General features: G+C 37.0%; 1 protein-coding gene across 1 annotated transcript in view; it reads left to right on the top strand.

Annotated features, from left to right (window-relative positions):
* The window catches only part of LOC149544207 (alpha/beta-Hydrolases superfamily protein), a 170,371-nt gene that overhangs the window by 11,854 nt on the left and 136,897 nt on the right, over window positions 1-21,620 (top strand). Inside the window, exon 2 of the mRNA XM_089798721.1 lies at window positions 12,682-12,999. Coding sequence (XP_089654847.1) covers window positions 12,682-12,999 — 318 coding nt within the window. The remainder of the gene's footprint in view (window positions 1-12,681; window positions 13,000-21,620) is intronic.

Raw genomic sequence — 21,620 nt, forward strand, 5'->3', positions numbered from 1 at the left:
TGTTGGGATTAAGAGAGAGTTTTCTGTACTGTATAATCCTCAACAAAATGGAATTGCTGAACGGAAAAATACGTCAATAGTTGAATCAGCCAGAGCAATGTTGCACGATCAAAATCTTCATTACTCATTTTGGGCTGAAGCCTCTAACACAACAGTCTACATCCAAAATCGATGTCCACACTTAGTATTAGAGAAAACCACTCCAGAGGAAGTGTTCACAAGTATTAAACTTGACCTAAGTCATCTAAGAATATTTGGATGTCTAGTTTATATTCACATACCTAAAGAGAAAAGAACAAAACTAGAACCTTCCGAAAATAAGGGAATATTTATTGGATATAGCGAAACAATGGAAGGATACAGGATCTTCATTCTAGGTCAAAGAACAATTGAGATCAACAGAGATGTGAAATTTGAAGAAGACACTGCTTTTAAAATTTTCAGAAACAGTGATGAATCTATTACAAAGTCTTTCTGAAGAAGATCAACCTATAGAAATTGAGAGGGAGAATGATTCTGAACCTTCTTCTATGTCTAATCATAAAGATTTTGAAACCATCAATAATAATAAAAAGAGGCCACTTTGGGCTAGTAAAATGATAGAAGAAAATCATGTTGAACCAAATGAAGTGATTCAAGAATTCAAAAGAACTAGAAATCAATCATGTTATGTTGCATTGTTAACTGAACTTATAAAAACAAAACCTTCTAATGTCAAAGAAGCACTTTCACATCAGTCTTGGAAAGAAGCAATGATTGAAGAATATAACTCTATATTAAAAAATGATGTATGAGATGTTGTACCAAAACCAAAGAACAAATCAGTTGTTTCTTCCAAATGGCTGTTCAAAATTAAACATGCATCAGATGACAGCATTGAAAAATACAAAGTCAGATTTGTAGTACGGGGTTTCTCTCAGAAAGAAGGCATTGATTATGAAGAAAAATTTGCTCCAGTTGCCAAATATACTTCTGTCAGAACCATCTTGGCAATTGCAACATCCAAAGGATGGAAGGTACATCAAATGGATGTCAAAATAGTGTTTCTTTATGGCGAGATTGGAGAAGAAGTCTATATTGAGCAACCAGAAGGGTTCAACACTCACGATAGCAAAACTCACGTTTGCAAATTGAAGAAGGCACTTTGTGGTCTCAAACAGGCTCCCAGAGCTTGATATGAAAGGATAGACAACTATCTATTGAAGTTAGGATATAACAAAAATGAAATTGATCCTAACTTATATTTCAAAACTGATGGTGATGATATGATTATCCTTGTATTATATGTTGATGATTTGCTAATAACAGGTGAGGAACATTTTATAAAGAAATGCAAACAAGAGTTCATAGCAAAGTTTGAAAATAAAGACTTAGGTCTACTTCACTACTTCCTTGGATTAGAAGTCTGGCAGTAGGATAATTGCATTATTTTGAATCAGGGAAAATATACAATTGACATTTTAACAAAATTTGGAATGATGAAATGTAAATCTTCAGCTATGCCTATGGAAGCAAATCTACACAAATTGAAAGATGATTTGATCAAATTTGAACCTGCAGATTCTACTTACTACAGACAGAGTATTGGATCCTTAATGTATTTGGTTAATACTTGTCCCGACATATGCTATGCTACTCACGCCTTGAGTTAGTTTATGTGTACACCAAAGAAGATACATCTACATGCAGCTAAATACATTTTGAGATATCTAAATGGTACTATTGGAATGAGAATCAAATATGATAAAGTCAACATCAAACTTCATGGATATTCAGATTCTGATTGGGCTAACAGTTCTATTGAATAGAAGAGTACTTCGAGATATTGCTTCAGTCTAGGATCTAGGATGGTTTCTTGGTCCAATAAAAAATAGACTTCAGTTGCATTAAGTTCCACTAAAGCAGAATACATTGCATCTTCTTTGGGTGCTAGAGAAGCAGTATGGCTACAAAAGTTGTTATTAGACTTATTTAAAAGACCTTTGAAGCCCACTGTGATTTATTGTGATAATCAAAGTTGCATTAAATTTTCATCCAATCTAGTATTTCACAATTGCTCCAAACATATTGAAATTCCTTTCCACTACATTAGAGACATGGTGAATCGAGGAATCATTCAACTAGAATACATTTGTACAAATGAGCAAACAGCTGATATCTTTACCAAGCCTCTTGCTAAAGTGAAGTTGAAATACTTTTGAGAAGAACTTGGTATGATTAATTTGCAATATTGGATATTAAATTAAATTTTAATTTATGTGAGTTTATGCTTCTATTTGGTTATTTAGTAGCATCTGATATGTAATGAAGGGTGACGATCTTTCGTGGACATATTTATTCTGAAGGTAATTATTTAAAAGGTGACGATCTTGTAAATAATAGACTTGTTATCATGGACATCTCTAGACATTGCTTTAGTGCAAGTAGAGATCATGAGCATCAAATTTTTCATGGACATCTCTTGACATTGCTTCAAGCAATTAGAGATCATGAAATCTTATGTTATTACTATGGACATCTCTAGACATTACATCAGGTAATTAGAGATCATAGGTAACGAATTTATGTTACTATCATGGACATCTCTAGACATTGCTTAAGTGCAAGTAGAGATCATGAGTAACAAGTTTTCATGGACATCTCTAGACATTGCCTAAGTGCAATTAGAGATCATGAAATTTTATATATTCACTATGGACAGCTCTAGACATTGCTTAAGTGCAAGTAGAGATCATAGGAAATATTTTTCATTATGATATTGTTTCAGATGACTAGAGATTATAATATACATTGTGATAGTATTCATAACATGATGATTTTTGTTATCTGACTTTTTATTGATTTATTGTAGTATTCTATTGGTGTATTACTTCTCCCTTGCTAAAGAGGGAGTGTTGATGTCTTAGCATCAGTAGAAGTAAATAGTGGTTATTTGATATACTAATCTGTGTTTATTGTTAACAGATAAGTTGTTACTGCTGATTATTAAACCTACATATATGTATATATACATATATATATGTATATGTGGCTTTGTGTGTTTAAAAAGATAATCATGGGCAGATGACATATTGGCTGTTATAATTTATCAACACATTATCGGACTTATTGTGTTCGAGCGCACTTGTGCTTTGACTGTCTTAATTAAGACTTGTTATGTGTTATCAGTCATGCCTCCGAAGAGGCATGACCCTACGTGGCCAAAGGCCACGTAGATTCATGACTCTTCGGGGTCATGACTCTCCATATTATATATGTTGGCGGAGCAGGTCTTTGAGGGAAGACACGAATCCATCAGCATCTCAGACCCAGCGATCTATTCTTTAGCATCATTAATATTATTCAAAGTATCATCATTGAATCTAATTTACAAGATCATTAGCATACATATCTGACTCTCCAAAATTATCAGCGATCAAAAGGAAGAGAAGACTGGTCTCGAGCTATCTACAGATCACTGTTACAAAAGTAATATTCAGTTTTGCTGTCATACAAGTAAGAGCATTCACTGTTATTGTTATATTCATTGTAATTGTTTTATCTATTAGAGATCCATAATGATGTGATACAACATCAAATCCTAGTTAAGCACACCTTACACTCAGCAAAATGATGTTGAATGTCAAAATCACACTTAAACTGAAGTGACAAGGTCAATGATGGAACACAAGAATGTTCTAAGAAATTTTGGCTAGAAGCAATATTCGCTACAGTCTATCTCCTTAATCGATCTCCCACACAAGCGGTTAAGGGGAAGACTTTTAAGCAAGCCTAGACTAGTTGCAAACTAGGGATCAATCATTTGAATGTCTTTGACTCTTTAGCATATGTTTGAATTCTAGATGCTCAATACTCTAAGTTGGATTCCAAGAGTAAAACTTATGTTCACAAGGTATATTGACAACCATAAGGCCTACCGATTGATTGATGTAGATGTTGATTGTCTTATCTTCAGTTGTGATGTTGTCATTGATGAAGAATGGGGACCTTTTCAACTTTCTTCGCTTGTGCAAAATTATGAGGATTAAACCTTTGAATTTGATTACGCATTACTTGACTTTGATAATGTAGACTCTGAATTTGATGATGCACTACCTATCTTTCCTCCAAAAAATGTTCCTCTTGCTGAACTTTTTCCATATCATGTTCCAATTATTCCTCATGCCTGTGATGTTGGCTCCTCTGCTCTCAAGCCTAAATGGTGGGCTAAGACCATCAATGATCTTTGTCCTAATGAGTTCATTGAGGGTAGATCTTTCAAAAACAAGAGCAAGTAGTAAAATACAATCACCTTTACTCTTATGACCAACATTCATAGCGTAAGGATCCGAAGCCCGAGGGATGATAAAAAAAAACACTCAGCAAGATAACAAGCAATGAAGAGGAGTACCGTTAAGCCAAATCACAAGTTCAATCTTCCGCTGCAATAACAGTGATAGCATGTGCAAATACCAAATGTGGAAAGATAAACTCATGAATCACACTAATTGCATCACTTTACATATTCATCTATTTTCACATATTTAACCAGACAGAGTATGAATAATACAGTGAATGAAAGTCTCAAACATTCGGACAAAAAATAGCATTGACAATAGATATAGTCACTTGCGTACATATGTAAGGGGGAACTTGGAGTTATCGTGCTTGGGCTCGTGGCCTTCCCACTCCTTTGTGGTATTGTTTGAAACAACTGTGAGCTTTCAGAGACTCGTGACCAACAGCGACTCCTAGAAAATACTGTGCTAGTCTCTTGTTGCTGTGGTGATTCAGACTTTATGAAATCCCTTGCTGTGTATGTCTTCCCACTGCTAACGTGGCCTTGGGTGCCGATTGCAATGACAATTCGGACCCCAATTGCTACTGGTGTTACTCACGCCTGCTATTTATTACTACTGCTAACGTTGTCTGGGATGCCGATAGTGATGAATGCTGGAGTTTTTCGCGTCTGCACCTCTGCCCACTTCTCACGAGTACTGGTTGTAATGCAGCGTCTAGTCTACTGCCACAGTGACCCGACCTCCCTGAACTGCTCCTGTGTGTCTACGCCAATAATAACACTTCCCACATGATGGAACCCAAATTTTCACAAAATTTAGGGTCTCTATTTAAGCAATAATGTTGGAGATTTGATGGAGCCTTGTCATGGGTCCATGTCGAGATGCTAAAGCACATTGAGAAATGTTTTAAAGAGTATATGATTGTAAACATAATGGATCATTTTAATCAATTTCATTGTCTCATCTTAGTCAGTTGAACCTTAAGATTCAAAAGGGAACATAGGCTGTACGTTAACAAGGAGGCCAGGAATTCACATCTCACTTTTTAATCATTAAGGAGACTATGCATTTCAAACACAACATTAAATATCTCTTGCATTGATATGAATCAAATTCTGAAAATGCACGGCTCATAGTGAATGTTTCATGTATCACAACTTGATAATTGAGAGTCTGAGCAAGGGAGTATGCAGTTAGATGCAACCATGAAATCATATTGGGAAAATGGTTTTCAAAAGAGTTAAGTACACATATCAACTGGAAGAATTTGCAGATCTGATATATTAACAACAAGTATGGGATGCTTTCGTTAGGATGAAGCGAGGAACATATGGACCTGAGAGTGCAACTGATTTTCCTCACAGCTTGCCCAGCTAAAGCATGTCTTCACTTAGTATTCTCTTGGATTCCCGTCTCATGAATGGTAATCCATTTTGCACTCAGTAATGATATATATTCAACTTTCAAGCATGAAAAATGATGAGTTTTAAGCTTCTGGACCTACAATGGAGATAGTGCAGCAGTAAGGCATTTTTCTGAAGGAAATGTATGATAGAATCAATGATTTGGTATCCACAACAGTCTTATGTAGCAGGAATCTCGGCTGAAGAAGCCCAGGCAGATTTGGAGTGTGGTGACTGTGAGGAGATTTTGTTCGTTTGTTACAGGCTGATTGTATGATGACACACAGAAATAACTGAACAGAACTGTTAATCATAACATGATGATTATATCCGATAAAGGAATGACATGCATATTGAAAGTCCCAGGATTCTATGTGATTATATAACATTCTAACCAGTATTTGTGAATGATGGAAAACGTCTGCAATTAGGAGGCTGTAAAGAAACAGAGATGAGCGGATTTATACATGATATAAATACAATTAAAAAGGTAAGGAACTGAAGTTAAACATCACAGTAAAGAAGATAGGACTGGAGAGTTATGAAGGCGTCTGAAGATGATATGAACATATAATGTAACCACAGTAAGCACAGACATTGGAGAGTTTCCTGATTCATCTCAGTATTGCAGATTTCACATATACAAAACCTCATGAAATAAGCATATTGCTTCTGTACATCACCCTCTGTACATTTACTGGTGACAAATTGAAGAAAGATGTTATTGAGAGCTTCATAGCAACAACAATTAAACAGGAGACTATATCGCATATGAAGAATCATTCATCGAAATGTACAGGTTAAATTATCAGATGAGGCAAAGGAGTCACTAATGGGCAGATATTTTGCTATCCTGAGTGTTGACGTTGGATAATCAAGCAAATCTCTAGCCCTCGTATCCTGCATCTGCACTGAAGTTTTAATTTTTATTGATTGATAACTTAACATATTCTTTTTGCTGTAGGTATATGAAGGAGCGGAAGCACTTGGTGTAAGGCGAGTAATCGGATGTTTCAGATCGAAATATCTCTACGGTCGCAGATTTGAATAAGCTTTGTGAGGATATTTGAAGGCCCACGAGACAAGGATTAAGACGCCTGTAGATTCCGAAGCTTCCGGAGGCTCATGAGCATTCAGGGAACAAAGGTTGGGATTTTCGAATGAAAATATTACAAAATCAAAGTGTGGAGGAGAAACGATCTGCGCAGATGAAGAAATTAAGGTGGAATCCCTGTCCAGATTCAAGCACACATACAACATCCAAATAGATGTGTCTTTGAAGCGATTAGGAATATAGTTGCTGAGATCATCCAAAGGAAAACAGAAGCTTGTGCAGATATGGAGGCAGAAATATATTTTATTTTGAATGAACCTTTCAAGATTGATCTTAATCATCGCTGAAGGATAAATAGGAGATTAGATTATCCGGATATCAATAATTTTAGTAAAATTATGTTAATATCTAATGTTTAGTTATTTGTTATGGAAGGGCGTGATGCTTGGAAAGCAACCAACATCGCTTGCCCTTTTATAAATAAGAGAGACTGATGACGTTATTATCATTCATACTTTAAAATTTCTGCCTTGCGATGATATATTATATTCTTTTAATTGGCAAAGGAAATGACCTTTTGAACTAAGCTTCTGGATGGTGAATTATGGAATAAATTCTTGTGCGATTCCGGAGTCGAATTATATTGGATAGATCACCTATAGGAATGTCTCCAGTACGATTTTATTTCCGGATCAGTAAGAAGTATTTATTTTATTTGCATTAGAGTTTTAAATTATTATTAAGTTGTGTCCTTTATAAACATTTTTATTATTTTCTATAAATATTTTAATATTCGGATAAGTGGATTGGATCGTCATTGCATTTTAAATTTGATATACGTAAATATTGTGAAATATTTTATTGTTTCCGTATTTATGTCTAATTTGTCTCCACAGCAGTTAAAGTGCATTTTAGACTAATTTAAATTGCTTTTATATAATTGATTCGTCGCATCCGAATTATTAAATTTGTTTATAGTTAAAATATATTAAACTTTATAAAGTTGTACGTTTCAACTAATAATGTTGACTCTATTGCCCATTTAATTAGGCACTGGTCTTTTATTCTTAATTCATAATCCACACGCTGGCAAATGTTTCATTTCTTACCTTTGAAGAATAAATATATTCAACTGTTGCATTAATCTATATTTATTTTTAACACTATTTCAATCATTTACCTTCGCTCTCAATTCATAAATCACAAGTTTGAAGTTTTCAATAATTCTTGCCATTTTGAAAGCTTTTGTTGTATTCGCATTCTAACTGATTTGCTTTGAGCATCGTGGATCTAAGCATTTCGTCCAGGATTAGGTACACCCGCCTCGGTCTTGCAGAGCCGGAAGCGCAGGGGATTTAGATCTCATCGATCAATCCCGTCAAGTTGGCCTTAACCAGTTGGATATCCCAGCATCGAGCAGGCAAGGCTCGTAGGATTTCAATCTGCGGTTTTGGGAACCAACACCACAACCGATATCACACACACTCCCTTATATTCTAAATGCGTAGGAGGATGCTAATACGGATTTCCAGTTAGGATAAAGAGAACTCACAACTAGTTCTATTGATAACACTTACTTCTGATTTGATGCACAAGGTCTTATACTGCAACTTCATGCTTGAACCTGTGTACACACTTCCGAGAGCTATTGGGCTATGTCCAGTCTCCTTAAGTCTCCCAACTTCTTAAGGGGTTTTGTCCTTAAGATAATCAGTCACATTCAAGCAACCGATTTTCGTAAACAATATAATGGTATATTTTCATGGTGACAATCCCAAGGAGCTCATTGCTTTTATAACCTTGATATGAGGGAAAGTACAAACAACTAAGCAATGTAGGATAAAAGCCATTTTCTTCTTCTAGTCACTTAAGTTACTTTGGTTATAAAATGACTTGAAGTCATAAAGTAACTTAATAAATCCACTTTATAAAATAAAGTGACTTCACTATAGAAAAGCTCCTCCACTTAAATATTTTCCCAATGAAACCAAATAAACTCCAGTGACTGGCTGGCATCCTCACGATCAATGCTGTTAGCCTATCCGGATCGGGAGATAGACCAACAAGGTGCCAATAAGGGCTAGCGCGGAGAAGGGGAAATTACACATAGTACTTTTGAGCCTCAAACATATATTGAGGCTAAAGGGATCCCTAAGTGGGAAAAGACTATGGAGGCTGAACATCATAGTTTTCTGAAGAATAGCACTTGGGTTCTTTTTAATCTTCCTTCAGGGAAGAAGCCCATTAGCTGCAAATAGATGTATAAAGTCAAGTACAAAGTTGTTTGGACCCTTGACAAGTACAAAGTTTGTCTTGTTGCTGGGGGTTCTCACATAAAGAAGGCATTGAGGATGAGGAAACTTTTGCTCCTACAACCAAAATGAGTACCACATGTCCGGTCCTTGTCTTAGCAGCTCAGTTTGGTTGGGAAGTCAATTAGATGGATGTTAAGAGTGCCTTTCTCAATGGTGAGTTGCAAGAAGAAGTTTACATGATTCAACCTCTTGGTTTCAAAGTTGTTGGAAAAGAATATCGGGTGTATATATTGGCAAAAACACTTTATGGCCCGAAACATGCTCCTTAGGCTTGGTACATCAAAATTGGCAAGTGTCTTATAGATAATAGCTTTCATAGGAGTCCATTTGATTCTAATTTGTTTGTCAAAACATTGGCATTGATGTTCTTCTTTTTGTCTATGTTGATGACCTGATTATCATTGGTAGGTCAAAACTTTTGATCGATCAGATCAAATAGAATTTGTGTCAATCATTTGACATGATAGACTTGGGACTTCTATACTATTGTGCAGGTGTTGAAGCTTGGCAGATAGAAGTAGTATTTTATTATCTTAGTCTAAGTATGCCCATAGTTTGTTGGACAAGTTTCAGATGCAAGATTACAAATCTGCATCCACACCTATGGAGAACGGGTTGAAGTTGATAGCTAAATCATATTCACCTATGTTGAATGAATCAACATTTAGGCAATTGGTGGGCTGTCTCATCCACCTTATTGCTACTAGGCTTGACCTCAGTTTTGTAGCAAGATACATTTCATGCTTCACGGAAGCCCCTGGGGTTAATCATTAGGTAGCAGTGAAGAATGTGTTGTGTTATGTGAAGAGCATTTCTAACTTGGGTCATCTATATAGTAGAGTCACGATTCTTAACTTACCAGTTTTATAGACTTAGATTGGGAATTTTCTGTTGGGATCTGGTACAGTCATATGGACTAGCAAGAAGCAATAGATTGGTTCTTTCCTTAACACAAGCTGAGTATCGAGGAACAATTAAGGCAACTTGTGAGGTAGCTTGGCTTTGGAGGACACTTTCAGACATGCAAATTTCTTGAGCAGATCCTATTCCTGTTTATTCTGACAAACCAGGGGTGCTCAAATTGGCCAACCATCCAATCTTGCACGAGTGAACCAAACACATCGAACTTCATTGTCACCTCATTCGGAAGCTAGTTGAAGACAAATCAATTTAGTTATTGTATGTTTTGGCATCAAATTAGACGACAAATATTCTCACCAAAAGTCTCTGAGCCCAGACAAGTTTGTAAAATTTAGGGGGTAGCTTGGTGTAGTTGATAGACTGACAATTAAGGGAGGGTATTAGAATAGTATTTTTATTATTTATTATTTAATGGTCAATATCAAGTAACTTATCTAAATATTAGATAGTTTCTAATTTATGATTGTTTCATTATATAAACATAGTCTTTGTATTGCTTTAAATGATTGTTTGTTCGTTTCATTTATTCATTATTTTTTCACCAAAACAAAGTCTTCCCTTGGGATGTTTGTTTCGTAGTTACAAAGGGCATATTAATACTTACATTTCTATGGGAAAACAAATAAGAGTAGCAAAACAAAAGACAATTGTAAATTGGAATACTAAAAGTCACTTTTCTTGACATTTTGATGTAGAAGCATGTCAGGTTCTGTGGCAATCTTTCATCAACCAAAAATATTTCCTGTTTATTGTTCCCAATTGCTGTTCGAGGAATGGCCTTTTCTGTTTGCGTTATTTCTTTCCACATAGTTGCTTACTTGATGATGACCTATTGTGGATCACTCTCTTGTGTTCGTGAAACTTCATTTGATCTCGCCGAAGAGTTGTCCTTCTCTTTTGTAGTGTGTTCATTTCCTGGCATGTTGAGTAACCTGTGGTTATTTGCTTCTGTGAGGTTTCTCTGATATCAAGGCTTTCCGCAGTCTTGGAGATCTCTTATTGGATTGCGTGCAGACCTATCTTTGATCCAGTGGATGTTAATTTGCTTAATTTTGTGGTCACTGATTTCCCTTTTGGGCAGGACCTATATTTTTTTAATAATTGTATCTGGCAGGCCGACTTATGGTCTTGATAGCTAAATATTTGAGATGTAGGATTAGAGTAGGTAGTATCCAATTTAGTAGAAGAAAGATAATGTGAATTTGGCTCTGTAAGCCCGATTGTAATTTGATTGTATATGGCTGCAACCATGTAGGCCTTATGCCTGGCACATGTAAAGAAGATTGTCTCAGCATATCTGCATTGGATTTAATATAAATTGGTGTTTCTTTCATGTTTGTGTTGGCTTCCGTGGGTAACTCTAGCAAGGTTGGTTGGTGATTGTTTCCTTGGGTCCATTCCAACCACTAGCTCTTGCGTCACATTTGTAACTGAACATGATTTTTTCATCATTTGGGCGGCTGCATGAATGTATTGGTCACATGTCTGATGTTTATGATGAGAGGAAAATAATTATACCTCATTTGGAAACCCTACAAACTGATGCAATCATATGTATGGATTAAGATGCCTTAAATGTGTTTTTGCCTTTTAGGAGGGATGTGAAAGTGGAAAACCTACTTATGGTACACCATTAGGTTATTTGTATCTCTTGGATGAGTTAATGAACCTAAAAGTATTAATCGGCACACGTGTAACTTGTTTATTAAATCGGGGCTAAAACTATAGTTGGTTGGCTTACCTTTATGTCACCTATTAAAGGTGGATAGATGGAAGCAATAGCTCCCACTCTTATCAATCACTTTAGTTCATTTTGTATGTGTTTTATATGGTGATATTCTTCTATTTCTTTGTCTCTTGACACCTCCCAATATTTTGTCTATTATTTTTATGATATTTCACAATTAGATAATTTACCCATTATGGATTTGTTGCAATAATTTTACAGTTAGGCTCCCTACTCTGGTTAATTTTATGTGGTACCAATTTCCAAAAAGCCTACATTTTTATTTCAATGTTAGGCGCTGCATTAGCCCAATCAAAGTTGATTTGCAATATTTTAGCGTTTGAAATTCTTGAACATAATGGAACGTGCTTGTTTTTGCAAATGTACTAGAAATGGAAATCAGATTGAAAAAGGATTTTTTCCCGCTGAATTTCAGTAGCTGTTTTATGTGGGATGGAAACTTGAAAACAAGTTTTCAAAACATCTTCTTTGAGAAAAAGTTAAGAAGTTAAAAATTTATACAGGTGGGATTAAAATGTTTGCAAACTTTTCCAGCAAAGTCCAAAACATTACTAGTCATCTTTGAGAAATTTCCAGAACATTTCATATTGTAACAAATCTTTCCAGAATATTCTTTAAATTTTTAATATCATTTCCAGATGTTCCCTGCATTTCTAAGATCGTTTCCCATTGATTCTGAGGTTCCTTACCTTTCCATGCCACATTTTATTTTCATGTTTTGAGGTTTCTCCTTCCTTGAACAGCATGGCTATATTTGTTTTGTTTCTGCAATGTAGACTGATGCAATGACCTATTTAAGTGTAGAAAACAAGCATTACACTAAATTTTTGTAAAACAAATAGGCTGTTTTCTCAATAGAAGGTTGAGTAGCGAACACAAGTTTCTGTGCATTTATTTTATGTTGTTTCACTTGCACTACTTTTTATTTTCGCAAATTGGTAATAGTGATTGAATTGTGCAGACAATAGCTTGACCAATCTTAGAAACCAGCTTGAAGCATGTGGCAGATCTGTTCAAGCCATTTTTTCTCATTCTCGTTGGCAACAATCTGAAGCAGAAAAAATGGCTTGTGACAAGGTGCAAGATGAAGGTAACAAAGCTCATGACATCATGCCACCGGAATTGAGTGAAAGAATGTCCTCTTTGAATGAAATATCCAATCATGAGTTAGGTGGTAATACAGAGGGTTCAACTAAAAATAACTGGTCCTCCCAGCTCGCGTGGGTTAGTAATGTTTTGGAGCCAGCTTTGCAACTATATAGGCGAGCTCTACCACCAGGTTTGACATCTATCTAACCTCAGCTCTTTTCTTTTGTAAAGAAATAAAGCACTGCATATCTCAGAATGCTCTTTCTTGAGGTATTCATTCTACGGTTTAAAGCTTAGATAAACAAGTTCCAAGTTTTTCCTTTTCTATGCAGTCTGTTGAAGGAATAAAATCTCAACTGTTGCTACATATATTTGATGAGCTTAGACTCTTGCAAATATGGTATTACATGAGGTACTGATGCCTGCAGTACATTAAGTGTCAGCATCACATTCAAAAGTTTTTTGTGTTTTTAGTGACTAGAAAAAGGTGATAGATGCCCTGTAGAGTTCATTCTTGACATTGTTCAAGCTACGTGAAATATTTCTGCATCTATCACTTTTGGCATTATATCTTTTAAAGAGTATTCAAGTGGAGTGTTGGAAGAAGCACAGCAATTTCTAAGATAGTTTTTGGCATTTCCTACTTCAGTAATACAATTACAATGTGCAGCATCCTGTGGTTTTCACAGAGTAAATGTCTTTTTTGATTTTGAGTTGATAAGGCTCAGCAATCAAGCACTAATCCATGCTTATGTGGATAACGGAGGGCATGTTGCTAGAGGAAAACCAGTTCTAATATCACAAAAGAGAAAACTCTCCTTAGTCAAAAACCATCGCTTTGACATCATATGCCAGCCACTTTTCCCCTATCTTCACTTGCATTCGAAACTTGAAAGTAAGCTCTAGTACCAAATGAAAGGAAACCAAGCTTGCAAAGGCAAACTAAGCACTTCTTACATTAATCCCAGGAGAGAAGCAATGCAAAAGCTTTATGGATCTGAACTTAAAACAACATAAAAACACATCATAAGATATATTTTGGAAGCCTTTTTAGGGAAAACTCAATCTCCATGAACACGCTATTATTATGACAAAAAGTAGTTCCAATACATTCAGAGTATTAGTGCTCTATCAGGAGTACAAGGAGAGCTTAAACCATTGGCTTCATGGAGTTGATCCGCTTCCAACCCATGCCTTAAACATATGCTCTCCATCTGGATACAATTTGAACAAATCGGCAACAGCTTAGCCTTGCATCCATGACCATACTACAATGTCACAACCACAAGCAACACAAGATCATTACAGTGGAAATCCAGGAGCATGACTCTGCATTACATACATTCAAGGCCATCCTACAATGCCACAACCAAAAGCAACGAGATCATTATGCTGGAAATCCAGCATTATAACCCCACATTACATGTAAGCCTCATGCTTTCTACCATCAACGCATAGATCTAATCTATAGACAAGTTCAAAACTGGAAACCAACAATATTTTAAATTACCATGAGTGAAAACCATGGGGAGATTCTTTACCCAAATCAAACATAAATCTTCAACATATCCATTTTCTTAGCACAATGGTCTCATGTGTTAGCCAAAGAACTTTATTGATTTTCTTGTCCACATTGAACATTCTCTTTTCATGTTCTTTTTGCAAAGGAATGTTTTCACACTTTATAATCATCAAAGCTGCATCTATGACTTCAATGACACTACGTAGTACTAGCAACTTGCCAAATACAAATTAGAATTTTCATGAGAGATATTTTCTGGGATTAGATTGTGTGTGAATTTTTAACATCAACGTTTTGAATCACACTCTGTGATCCATCATCAGGATGAGAAAAACTGAAAGAAAAATCCTGATGATGGATCACGGAGTGTGATTCGAAACGTTGATGTAAACAATTCACACACAATCAAAATCCCAGAAATTATCTGTCATTATTTATGGATTGTGGAAATCTACTTGTAGAATTTAATATTTTTACATGTGGCAAACCTTGGCAGATCAATTGGGATTATGGATTCCCATTAATATGTGTGTGCATAATTAAAATAAATTAGAATAAATATTAACAATATTAAAACGAGGTGGATGACACCTAACCTCAACATGATGAACATGTGAGCAATGCTTAACTATTTCAAAATTTGTCATTGTGAGACTATTTATGCATTTGTGTCAATCTATAGACACATAATTTCTAGGTGTTTAATTCTACATTATTATACTTATTTTATGTATGTTTTAGGAACTCAGGTTGGGTGATGCCTACAATACAGCTACACTCATCTATAGGAGACAACATTACATTCTTATCTGAAAAATGGGAATGTCCTTCTTTACTAGTAATATGCAAGTAGTTATAGCTATCACAGATCCTTGTATCATTGGAGGCAATGGAGGGTCTTTTAAATCGATGTTGAAGACAAACATATAGATTAAAGCTATGAAATGTACAACAGTCGGTCACAGCTATCCACATATTTTTTTAATATCTTAAAGAGGGTTATATTTGGGCCCTCACCCATATGATTTAAAAGCCAGTTAGAAAATAGTCGATAGTCAGAAGGAACAGTATTACAAAAGGTAAACATAGATGCCTAGTGCTGATAAAATAACAACTAGAAGCAGCTACCAGATCCTCCGGAAAACAAACCGCAGACATGCATAGATGCCCAGGTGATGTCCCTAATTTGGCTAGGTCGGCCAGCCCTAATTTTATAAATATAAAAACAAATAAATTTACTTGGGTCTGAACTTGGTGATTATTTGATTTAGTCTAGATATATTTGGCTGATTTCAATGCAAATTGGATACAAAAAGGCATTCTTATGTGGATTGTTGATGGTTGGTAACTTGATAATTGGAAGTAAAATGAAACTGGTAAATTGTGTTTGTAAAACTATAAGTAAGATTCTTTGTTTTTCCACAATCCATCGATTAATAACTTCAAAGCTTCTAGATTTGATTGCATTTATCTTTTTTGCATCAAAGCTAAACACAGTCAAAATCAGAAGCTTTGAAGTTAATAAACTATAAGTAAATACAACATCAAAACAAATTTTATCTTCCCCTTAACAACTCTAGTAAAAATTGTGGTTACACCTCCTCGCTTGACATACCTGGTTATATCTGAACGTCCATGCTGGATGTAGATGCTGCTGCCACTGTCAACTATTCATCATCCTCAACCTCATCCTCATCCTCAACATCGTTCGATGAAAATCCAATCCACCCCTGTCCTCCATAGCTTGCCTCTCTAATTCATAGATCTCGTCTTGTGTAAATAATGGAGGCTTCTTGTTTGATGCCCAATCACTGCAAGGATATATATGTCATCCAAATCAATTGGACCAGTTGGTGTTTCCTCTACCTCGTGCACAATCAAAGATTATATTGTACAAAAACAAGGTCATTGAGGGGTTTCTAAGCTGACTTATTTCTCTTCTTCATGTGGATGACCTTCAAACATTTCTAATTGCACTCGCAACTAGATGAGCTACAAGGCTAGCATAAGCTTTGAAGGGATTTTTTTTCGAGATTTGGGGTATTTTCACCCCAATTTCACCCCCAAGCAGCTGCAGAATAAAATATGGAAGAGCTAGAAACGTAGTGATAACATATTTTAAATTTGATCTTACTAAATCATAGGTGTCAGAGTTGAAAAATTCACAAGGTCTAGTTGCTGAGGTGAGGCGGGTCGGTAAGTGGATTGTCATCCAAAACCTTAGAGTTGTCATTCGCAATTCTCCTTCCCCCTAGATGAGAGTTGAGAGTGGCCTCCAGGGTCAAATGATGTCTACGATGGCAATTGGGCTAGTAGGGGACACCTTGCGGATCCCTGCTTGTCCATTGTTGGAACGACAATGGTATGCTATAGTCCTTGTCGGGCCTCTTTTAGGATGTTATTGGTTCCGCCAATGTTGTTTTGGTTACCGAGATTCATGAGTCTTATCTGTCCTCTTCTCAGTATCCTAGGTTTTTTAGTGGCTGTCCACTTTCAGAGATGAGGCGAGGTTTTTGGGAGGGGTCAGGTAGTTTGTTGGGGTTTCTTTTCTCGTTAGGGATCACCTTCTTAGTGTAACTTCTATTATATACTCCGACAACTTTGTTAGATTCTTGTGGATTTTCCTTAGGGTAGAGGACTCTTCTACCAGGGACATCTTCATTGTAGTTTTCTATTTTTCACCAGCCACTTCGCCTTATACTATCCACAACTCCGAGGAGGGGGACCCCTATGTTGACTTGCAAGATTGTATCAACAAGTTCTTGGCTGTGGGCGACAATATTATTCTAGGGGACTTCAATGCCCGGACTGGAGACTTACAAACCCCCCTTCATGACCGATGATTGATTCATTTTGTACTATTGAGTCAAATCTTGATTCTTTTGGTTTATAGCACCTCTTCGACGATAGTGATGGCCTGCTAACTCAATATGGTTGTCACTTGCTATAGTTATGTGAGTCTTTGGACTAGGTGATTCTAAGCGTGCTCTCTTGCTTTCCTTGATCCGATCTCTTCTCCTTTTGGTTCCATTGTGGTAGTGCGAGTGTGGTGGACCACGCCCTCTCTTGCACCTCGTTCATCCACTTGGTTAGCTGCTTCTCCATCTCCTATCTTCCCCTAGCCAACCACTTCCTTCTCTGCCTTACCCTCAACACCTCCCCTCGCCTCTGCCATGCCTCTTCCTTGGCACTGCCTCCCACGCACTGTTTTTTACTTTGTCGAGGGTGACTGTGATCTTTTCACCTACCACCTCAGGCGGTCCTTTCCATAGTTTCTCTCCACAGACAACTCTTGTGCCTCTGCCAACTACCATTCTGGAGTTTGTCGCCTTCTCCTTTCCCCACCTCATCACCTCCTTCTCCAACAACCCCCACCTCTTGCGAGCTTGCCCTTTGAACCAGTGGTTCAACGAAGATTGCAAGTCCTTCCACCGCTTGGTTCACAATGCTTCTCCTCCCAGGCCCCTTTGTTTCCCTAGTTGAGGCTCTCCTATCACTGCCCTCTTCACCATAAGAAAGTGTAGGTTTCTTTGCGCCTCCCTCTTGTTTTCCCCCCAACTCTTTTGGCATACCCTTTACCCTGTCACCCCCCGCCCCCTTCAACTTGGATTTTTGTACACTTGCCTCTCACACCTCCACCCTCTACGACATCCCTGACCAACCCCCCATCTACCCCACCCCCACTTCTTGTTATCATCTCTTTACCTTCACCAACATCTGTGAGGCTAGTAGTTAGGCTGGTTTCGGGACAAACTTTCGGTTGTGGATGACATCTTGACACTTGTGCTATCATTGAGAAGGCTCGACACCGTTCAAAGAAAGTGTATTGCTTCTTTGTGGACTTTCACAAGGCCTTTGACTCTGTTCCTCAGGCAACCTTATTTTAGAGACTTTAGGATTCTTGAGATTCTCTTGACTGCTATTTATGAGATTATATGAGTGAGTTGGCTGGTTTAGAATTCCTCATGGTTTCTCGAAACCTATTATGAGTACTATCAAGGTTAAGTAGGATGCTCACTTCGCCCACTTTATTTGGCATCTACATTAATGAGCTCGAGGCTTTCCGTAGGGACTTCTTGCTCCCCAATGATGACTGCTATCTATACTAGGTCCTCGTATCCAACCTTATTTTGTTAATGACATGGTCCTTCTGGCCTCCTTGCTTGATGGCCTCTACTGCATTTTGATTGGTCTTGCTACCTTTTGTGACTTGAGATAGCTTACGGTTAACCTGGCTAAGATTCGGGTTATGGTCTTTAATTGTTTGAAGATCTCTCATCTACACTTCTTCTTTCAAGGAAAGGAGATAGAGAATTCATCTACATACACCTATTGGGGCGTTCGATTTTTTGGACCTTGTTTTAGTATGAAACCAGCCATGTGGCTGTGGGTGAGCAAAGGCTTGGGCTTCCTTGCTTTGCTTGAGCGACAATGCTTCTGACACCACTTTTAGGGCACTAGGTCCAAGATGTCCCTCATGGATTCTTTAACCATATCGACTATTTTATATGGCTTTGTGGTTTGGGGCCCCTCCCTCCTTGCTTTTGACAAGGTGTCTATTGAGCATGTTCAGACCCTCCTCTTTTGATGCATTATCAGAGACCATCAAACTACCCCTACTAGCATCATTTTGGTGGAGTTTGGTGCTCACCCCCTCATGCTCGAGACCATCTTCGACCTGACCTAGTTCCTTCACCAACTTTCGGGGTTTGTTGACTTTGATGAGGGTCGAAACAAATATTGTTACTTAGCATATCAATTCTCAAAGTTGATCGCAGTGACCAATCCCATTGGTTGAGCCCATTGTTGGTATGCCCAAGTCTCTGCTCTTCTTGGTTCTATTGGCTTTGAGATCAACCATCTCTCTCCATTCTCGTACTTGCTGGATGCACTTACTCATCTCCTCCCTACCTTGTCAAAGTTGAACAGGCACATTTGGATGGACATTTACTGGAGATATATCCACACGACCTGGGTCAATCTTCTAGGAGGACTTCGTCCTATGATGGCCTTTTATACTGAGCACTACATTGACCTTTAGGATGGGATCATTGTGTGTCCTTCGTACATTGAGCGGCGTTAGACTCATGCTTTGTGTATCCCCTTGGCCTCCTTTAGGGTGGGTTCCCATTGGCTTCACATCCAAACCAATCACCAAGTTAACCGTGGTAACAGGATTTGCCAGCTTTGTAACATAGGGTCGATCGAGACAGAGCTACACTTTTTATTCCATTGCCCCATCTATTATGAGATTCAAGGGAGGTTCCATTGTCTCTTTAGTAACTTCCAGTCCTTAGCTTCTTTCTTTAGATACATTGACTAGCAGTGCCTGGTGCTTTATCTCCATGAGGCCATGTATCTTTGGGATCACACTTTGTAGCTTTAGTCCCCCCCCTCCCCCCTCGAGACATGGTCGGAGGCACCAAGCATTCACTAGGCCAACCTACTCCTGATCATACTAGATCTACGAGACCTCGCAAAAGTCATACGCATAGGCATCAACCCTCCACCCATTGTGGTACTCGGAGATAGTCTCAGTTTCAGATCTTGTCTCGCTTGCCAATTGATTGTCGTTGGCTGTTCTCCACTGCTCTTGGTCTTTGGGTAGTGCCTCTCTTGACTCTTTGGTTTTGGTTGTTAGCTCTTTCCTCAGGCATCATTTGGCGTCCCCTTTGCTTCTGTGTTATTGTTGTAACTTTCAGTCCCTTAGACCCTTTTGGTGATTTCTTGTTGGACATTAATAGTTTATCTTATCTACTTATCATGCATATGAAAGACTTCATAATCCCAATATTATACTTGGGATTTGAGTGGTTCTCTTGACCAACTCTGAAGAGAATAACTTACTCCTTGCTTCTTGGTAAATTTCCAAGTCGGTCACAAGGAGTTTTGTGATGACCCCTTTTGGTGTATTCTTTAATAGCTTCAAATTCCCAAATGATCTTGAATATATATTACACTAAAAAATATATGAAGTCCATGTTCACTTTGAAAATATACAAGTTTGAATAATATACATGCATGAAAAATAATTATTTTGTATATCAAGAAACACGTGTTTACTATTATAGATCTGTCCTTATAATATGATAACTTGAATTAACATGCTTTAGTTTTCAACTTTTCTCCCTATTAATTTCCCCTTGCCTTATACTTCCACTTGCTACTTACTTAGATACTCCTCTTATACACAATGGACCCTAATCAACCCCTTTTTACTTGCTTACTTTTTTAGGCACCTTAAATATTCCTCTCATATCTAAAAACTCCTATGCATGTAGTCCTCTATAATTTCCGCCTTTACCATGTTTAACTTCTATGTACTTCTTAGAATCTGATTCACATTCTTTTTTAATACTCATGTGTCCCCTTTTTGAGTGTATTTAATGTATCTGAAGTTAGATCATTATTATTTATTCTCTTGTTACTATCTTGCCCGCTATCTCCTTAGTTTCCCTTAATCTTTTAATGTTTTTTTCGGTGTCCTTCTAAGGCTTGGAGGCTTAAATATTTATTTGCTTATTTAATCTTTAATGGAAGTTCCCTATGATGCTTGTATTTTGGTCCTTCCTTTTTTGATGGTCTTGTTTATTAATGCTTCTGATATTTTTGTGCATCGGGCCATCTCACTATTTCCAAGGTTTATACTGTCATTTGCGAATTAGATCTTAGATGATAATTAATGGTGGTTTTTTTTCCCTCTGTATATTTCTTCCCACCTTTTTGAATTTCTTTCTAAAGCTTTCCTATCCGCTATGGCCTTTTCGTTGCAAAACTCCTTATTAATCTACAAGCTTCTCTAATCCAATGTTCATTGCCTCGGATATCATGTGCAGTCTTTCCTTCTTTTCGCCATTCAGTGTTTCATGGAAGACTTCTCCTATGTCTCCCTTTCCCCCCATCACGTTGTTATTTATATCTAATCTAATACAATGCAAGGGATGGAAATGTTTCATACGACGTGGCACCCCTCCAAATTGGCCGACTTAATTAGCTTTCTTATTGTTATTATAATGATGAGATTGAGGATATGATATGAGTTTAGTATTGTATTTGAATTATTATTTTTATAATATAATGTAATTGTTATCATTTAATATATCTATTGAAGTGCTTATATATATAGAATATCACTATAAATTAATATAGAGATTGGTTTGAATAGAATATTGAATGTTATATATATATATATATATATATATATATGTTGATGAATTTGATTACACCCTTTAGTTTATTGATTCAATATTATTTGATAATTTTGTGTCCCTATTAGGATAATACACACA

Source organism: Cupressus sempervirens, chromosome 8 (genome assembly GCF_028749045.1).
Source record: "Cupressus sempervirens isolate cs-2001-9-10 chromosome 8, ASM2874904v1, whole genome shotgun sequence".
NCBI classification, from domain to species: domain Eukaryota; kingdom Viridiplantae; phylum Streptophyta; class Pinopsida; order Cupressales; family Cupressaceae; genus Cupressus; species Cupressus sempervirens.